Source organism: Cynoglossus semilaevis, chromosome 11, assembly GCF_000523025.1.
Source record: "Cynoglossus semilaevis isolate Cse_v1.0 chromosome 11, Cse_v1.0, whole genome shotgun sequence".
Lineage (NCBI taxonomy): Eukaryota > Metazoa > Chordata > Actinopteri > Pleuronectiformes > Cynoglossidae > Cynoglossus > Cynoglossus semilaevis.
Window position 1 is genome coordinate 14,143,683 of NC_024317.1, and position 6,611 is coordinate 14,150,293.

The following is a 6,611-nucleotide window of genomic DNA, read 5'->3' on the forward strand; positions in this document are numbered from 1 at the left end:
ACAGTTATACTGAGCAGATATCAGTGCAGCCATCAAGCAGGAACACGCTCTGAACTGTCAGTGTTCACCACTGTTAATTTTCCCAATTTGTAAGCAAAGAAATATGTGGTGGGGGAGCAGCAGCCGTATCAGTGCCCCCTATCTACTGTAGTGTGTTCTGCAGTCTTCAGTGACAGTGTACTGTAGTTGTTGAACTCAGGATTATCCCCTGGATTTATTATTCCTTCCTCCTCCTCATCACCATGTGTCACCAGAGAACTTCTGTGTTGGACGCACTCCTAAATCACACTTAGAGTTCTTTAATGGGAGGAAGTTCTAATGTTACTCAAGCACAGGGTCGGGTGCATTAACACCTGACAGACAGATAAAGCACCGGCCCATGTTTGAGGGTTGTCACAGCGGGTGAGAAATCGTTCCACACGGGCAAACGGTGGCTCGTTAGCTGGTTTCACATTTCTGGAGATGAGATTTTGAGAATCCACCGTGTGCCAGGTAGATTTTCCTGTCCAAACATATTTCTAAAGTAAACCCTCTGGCTATTAATTTAAGATGGAGAAATATGCAATAACATGCAGGTCTGCAGCCCCAGAGATCAGTGTCAGCAGCCAAATATCCTCCCAGGAGGAGAGGGAGTAGGAGGAGAGGAGGAGGTGTTCCCTCTGACAGTGAGGCATGTCTCCCCCTTCTACTTACTATACATCATTAGAATGGAGGAGAACACAGGGATGTGTTCGAATGTTTAATGGTCTATAGAACCAGCTGTGGGGACAGTGGGACACATGCAGTAGTTCTAAATACAAGTACTATTATTATACTCCAATATCAGCTACAACTTCAACTTCACTGCAGCAGTTAATGGTTAAGCACAGTGGTTCCCAGAGTGAGGGGCGCCCCCCCACAGAGGGAGGGAGGGTCCTATATGTCCCACAGTGGCAACATTGCACTGATTTGTCATTTTATGTGGAAAAAGAGTTTACCACAAAACAAAAAACTCATTTGACACAGGACTAAACTGTGGAATGTGTACTGTGTAGCAGGGGTTCAAGACACAAGCCTGCCTCCAGGGGGAGCCCTGATTTCTATTGTTTGAGTATTCGAGTGTTAAAAGATAAAGAAAATAATCAGTTTTCTATTAAAAACTATGACCAACATTGATGTCCAATGAAAATTCCAACTTTTAAATAATCATTGTACTTCCAAAGGAAATCCATCCATTTGTCCATTCTCATCTCAGTTAGAGAGTTTAGAGCTTTCTTTTCCCCTATTTTCTGTCTGAACTAAAGTGCTCTGACCACAGAGACACTCCTCACACTTTGAGAGCTGCAGTTGAATATCTTTAATCCTATTTTTAATCCAGTAAAGAGTAAAGGACTCAGCTGACACCGAACATATACACATCCTTGAAGAGGCATGAATTGTGGGAAGTGACACCGGGAATGTTATCCAGCAGGACTGTACCATGAGATGTTGGGGGAGAGAGGGGGGAGGACGGTGCAGGTTCGGCAGGCTGTGGAAGGCCCACGTCTCCACCAGTGGGTTTTTGTTCTGTCCACTGTCACCGGTCCGTTCTCATGCACGTGTGGGACACAGATGGAAAATGAACCAACAAAGAAAGATCCTACACACTGACCCCCACTTCTGTCCCCGAGGGATGGGGAAGGATGGGGGAGCTAGAAGGAGCTAGAGACATATGAAGTAAGTGAACGAGTGTGAGGCAGAGACACTGAGTGCAGGATCAGGTTCTCTCGCCGTCTTACTTTCACCTTTAATAGAACCATTGACATTCCACCGAGGGAAACAGGAACAAAGCCTTTGCTGTGTAGGTGCCTCCCCCGTCGTCTCCCCCACCTGAACCATACGCAGCACGTTGGTCTTATCCACCTCCAACAGTCAAACCTGGACCATGGTCTCAGCCTCTAAATCTCAGGAAGGGTTTGTTAATCCAGAATAATGTGGTTGTACTCAGTACTGACAACAGCGTGTACGCTCGGAGTATTTAACGTTTACGTTTGTGGTCGGTAGAAATATAGTTGTGTCTGTGGACAGCAGTAAAATGTGGTGGAATGATCTCCCTCTCAGACTGAGCCTCTTCCTCAGGGAAAGACGATGGAGTCTGATTCAGAAGAGGTGAAACGTCTTCATGTCCGACCACTAAACTGCTGTGGAAATTAGAGCCTTGGTTTTCATTTGCAGGCCTGACATTGTGTCACCTTGGATATAAACTGGTCAGCTGACGGATGCTTCACTCTGATAACAAACACAAGGCATCCATGACACACGGGTATTTTTGAGTGTTTGTGTGTGTAACCGTTTGTTGTCATCCTGGCTCATTCTGTACACTCACACATACTATAAACACACACACACACACACACACTCAGAGTGACTGGGACTCATCCTTCAACTAAGATCTCCAACATAAATAATTCCAGGGTCCTGACCACATGTCAGTCAGTCTGTGACCCCTCCTCTGCTCTAAATATGATCAAATCTGATCCAGTCATTATTGACTTAACCTGCGGCTGTATTTAAGTCAGACTGACTTCATCTGATGGTGAATGAAGACAAGCGTTGGTCATGTGAGTTTTAGTTTTAGTTTTAGTTTTAGGGCCCTTTCCAGGTCCACACTGACATTTTGAGTTTCAACATTTAGTTTGGAGTTAGGCTCAGCTATTAATTTGAGAACCTTAAGGTTAGGGAATGTATTCCATCTAAAATAATTCCTCACAAAGAGTGTGTGTGTGTGTGTGTGTCAGTGATTACCTCCTGAGCAGAACCTGGAAACTTTCTGAGCGTCATTATGGCTCTGCATTTAGAAGGACCAATAATATTTATTTTACTTTAATTCATTAATATGTTGCCGGTTGTAATGTTCTACCACGTCTCTCATTTCCTCTCTGTTGACCACACACGGGCGCTGCGGTCTGTTGGAGGGTATGTAAACAGTAAAACAAAGGTAACTGTTTTTGACAGCAGTTCCTCTGGCTTTTCTCCCCCACCACGACATCAAACATCTGGGTGGAACCACAGAGTGTTTCCCTGTTTGACTCCCTGTGGTCTGTGGTCGCTGAACGAAGCTCAGCAGTGACATTAGACTTTTGTTGAATTGAAACCTCTGAACCAGTGCAGCAGTATTTGTGCACCACCTCCCTTTACATGGTAGGGGAGTGTGTTTGTCCAGGGTGAGGCCGTGGCCCCTCTGCTCCTCTCATACATGGTTGTTGAACCAGGAAGGACGTATCAAACAAACACTCCAGCACGGAGCTGGAGGAAGATTGGGTTTCTCCATGACATGAGCCAACATGTTGACTGTATTGTGTTGGCAGCCACAGCCACACTCCACTAACCTTCTACAGGAGGTGTCCAAACAGGAGCGACGGTTCTAAATTCATCTTCACTGACGTTGCCCTACAATGGATATAAAGTGTGTAGTAAACACAGCGTGTACAGCAAATACTACATCTGTAGGATGATGGGAGATTCTCTGGTGCAGAGGTCATCGACAGGGGTCAGTGATTCCGTAGGCTTTTGTAACACTTCACCTCATGGTTTGACCTCTGGTACAGTGCTGTAACACTTCACCTCATGGTTTGACCTCTGGTACAGTACTGTAACACTTCACTTCATGGTTTGACCTCTGGTACAGTACTGTAACACTTCACTTCATGGTTTGACCTCTGGTACAGTACTGTAACACTTCACTTCATGGTTTGACCTCTGGTACCTCTGGTACTGTAACACTTCTCTGTCAGTTTGAAGCCTGTAGAAAACCAAAGACCTGTGTTCCAGGTCTGTGATCCACCCTGGTGGGATGAAGCCATCAACACACTGTGACAGACACTCAGTCGCACTTGTCTCTAATGTGTGGTGTTAAGTTACAAGTGTGTCGGTGGAAAACCATCAGATAAGTCCATATGAGTNNGGTGAAGGAGGGGCAGCGGGAATGTGGCATGTGTTCGTGCATGTGTGGGCATATTATGTGTGTGTGTGTGTGTGTGCGTTTGTGCAGCACAGCTGTCATTAATGGACCTTTTCATCTTTGTCAAACAGAGCTGAGATCTACTGGAACCGCTCATCACTTCGCCTTCCTCATCAACACGTCAGACTACAGAATCCTGCGGATGGACGAGGACCACGACCGCATGTACGTGGGCAGCAAGGATCACATCCTGTCCCTGGACCTGCACGACATCAACAAAGACCCACATATTGTAAGACCTTTGTTCAGTTACCTCAAGCCGTGGCCCCTGATGTGACGTTACACTGGGATGTAAAAAAGCCCTGTTACATCATCTGCCCCTGGGCCAACATGTCCTCTTCTCTTGTCCTGTTATCAGCAGAGACGACTGGCTCACAGTTAGTGTTGGGTGGAATTCACTTTTTCTTTTTCACGGCTTCTCAACAGCCCTCAGAGGAATAATATCTGTCACACCAGTGACCATGACACCTCATAACTGTCAGTGATGTAACGCAGGCTGGGAAATAACCATGACATTTGTTCAAATCCTCTGCTCACAGATCCACTGGCCAGTGTCGGAGAGAAGAAGGATGGAGTGCCTTGTGAGTGGGAAGGACACCAACGTGAGTTTCAAACAATAAAACTGAAATATTAAGAAATACAATGCATTTGATTAAAATTCAAGAAACCCACAAACATGGTCATGATGTTTGAAAAGAAGTTAAATCATATATGAGTTTTAAATATTGATTTAATTCTCAGTTGATCTTTGGTTTGATGCTGAACAGAAAAAACATCTTGACCTTAAATTATTTAATTAAAAAATCTCATCCCCAAATGTTCATAGGTGTGTTGAAAAAAGTTTTGTATTTCCTATTACAAAAGCATTGAAAAAAATAATACTACAAACAAAAAAATATATATATATAATAAGATTTTATTCAACCTTTATGTCTGCTTCAGGAGGAGTGTGCAAACTTCATCCGTCTGATCGAGCCGTGGAATCGCACTCAGCTGTACATCTGTGGGACCGGAGCCTACAATCCAGTCTGTACCTTTGTTAACCGTGGACACAAGTCTCAGGTCAGCCTCGAGAATGGAACAGACCATGAAGAATTTTGTTGAACAGTTTTTTTACTCTGACAAAGTAACTGTTATATATCCCCTTTTTTATTCATATCTGTTTTGACCTTGAGTTCTGTCCCAAGTGTTTGACTGTGTGTTATGTACAGTGAGTCTATGGTCTGGTCTCCCTCCTCCTCAGGCCTCCCTGTATCTTCAGATGTCCCAGATCAGAGGCAGGACCAGCCGTGCGGCTGAATCCAGTGCTGTGCACGAGACACTCGGAATAAAGGTGAGCTGTTTTTTCATGCAGACTTTACTTAGTGAGGTGACTTGTTTTTTTTTTGTTTCCTTTTCCATTTCCTTCAACTAACGGCTTAATTTTGCATAACAGCAGAGGTGGAAATGGAAAAGGTTTGTCAGGAATATTCTGCCCAGATTAAATCCAGCAGGCCGTCACTGGTGCATGCGCCCGACATGTGCATTTACACTTAGCTTTTAACTCAATCGAACACCAGCGTCAGGCGGAGGAAATATTTTTCCTGATTCTCCAAGACATTTCAGGATGTCCCACCCTTCAAGCCTTCACCCCACTGGCTCCTCCACCTTCTGTAGGAATGTGGTGCGCTGTGTCCAACGGAGGCATCAGGACTTGTCAGTGAATGCCTCCTCCCGCGGGAGGGTCTGTTAGCTCAGAGCAAACATGGAGCATCTGCAGCCAACTGGCTCTTCAGGGGAGGAACTGAAGGAAGCACACACTTGAACGTGTTTGAGTTCTGAGAGCACATTTCAAACACAGAACACCACTTTGTTAAAGTGAAGTGGGCTGCTCTGAAAATGTTGACGTATTTTCAGGTGTTATTTTTGTAATCGCAGGTTTACAAAAACAAGGACAGGACACACTTCCCCTCTGGTGCACGGTCGTGTTTGTTTGTGACCTTTGTTGCCCGCCAACATCAGATGTGTCCTGTTGTCAGCTGCCAGCGACTCCTCATTTGGCCGAGTGGAGATTTAAATCAAAGATGAGCAGGGAATTGTGCAAGGATGGGTTTTGTGAACCAGTTTGAACCGGCGGCATAAGCTTCTTCTTGCCTCAGTTCTGATGGATATTGACAGAAAAGTCTCCATCTCTGTTCCAGCTGGAAGTTGAAAAGGGGTAATTTGGACATGATGTGGTCTGAGGGTGGGGCTAGAGAGCAGGTTATCACATGTCACTGATTCAGTTTACCCTTTTCTAATACACAAATGTCTGACAGTCAACTATCAGTGCTCACAGGCAACAGTTCCACGAGCTGTTCCACGAGTCTCACTCAGGCAGCCTCCGTCCTGGGTGTGTGTTTTCGCTGTGGTGGATTACAGGTGTCAGCAGGAGATCTCCACCGCCACCCGCTCCCAGAGGCTGAAAGACGTTTGGCAGCAGCTTGTTATGCAGAGGGAAGAAGCCTATGACATATTGTTTTCCACAGTGCAGTGACATAGAGATGGATTAGAAATCCCAGTCTTTTCCCACATGTATCTGTCTGTTTGAATGTACCCTCATTATTCCGACGCTCCGTCCCCCATCAGGCCCTGCTGGTCCCACAAGAGACGA

General features: G+C 45.4%; 1 protein-coding gene across 1 annotated transcript in view; it reads left to right on the forward strand.

The window, feature by feature from the left end:
• LOC103386510 (semaphorin-3F-like) overlaps nucleotides 1–6,611 on the forward strand; it is a 47,357-nt gene that overhangs the window by 22,603 nt on the left and 18,143 nt on the right. The window contains exons 3-6 of the mRNA XM_025060146.1: nucleotides 4,051–4,211; nucleotides 4,519–4,581; nucleotides 4,922–5,041; nucleotides 5,223–5,312. Of these exons, the coding sequence (XP_024915914.1) occupies nucleotides 4,051–4,211; nucleotides 4,519–4,581; nucleotides 4,922–5,041; nucleotides 5,223–5,312 (434 nt within the window). The remainder of the gene's footprint in view (nucleotides 1–4,050; nucleotides 4,212–4,518; nucleotides 4,582–4,921; nucleotides 5,042–5,222; nucleotides 5,313–6,611) is intronic.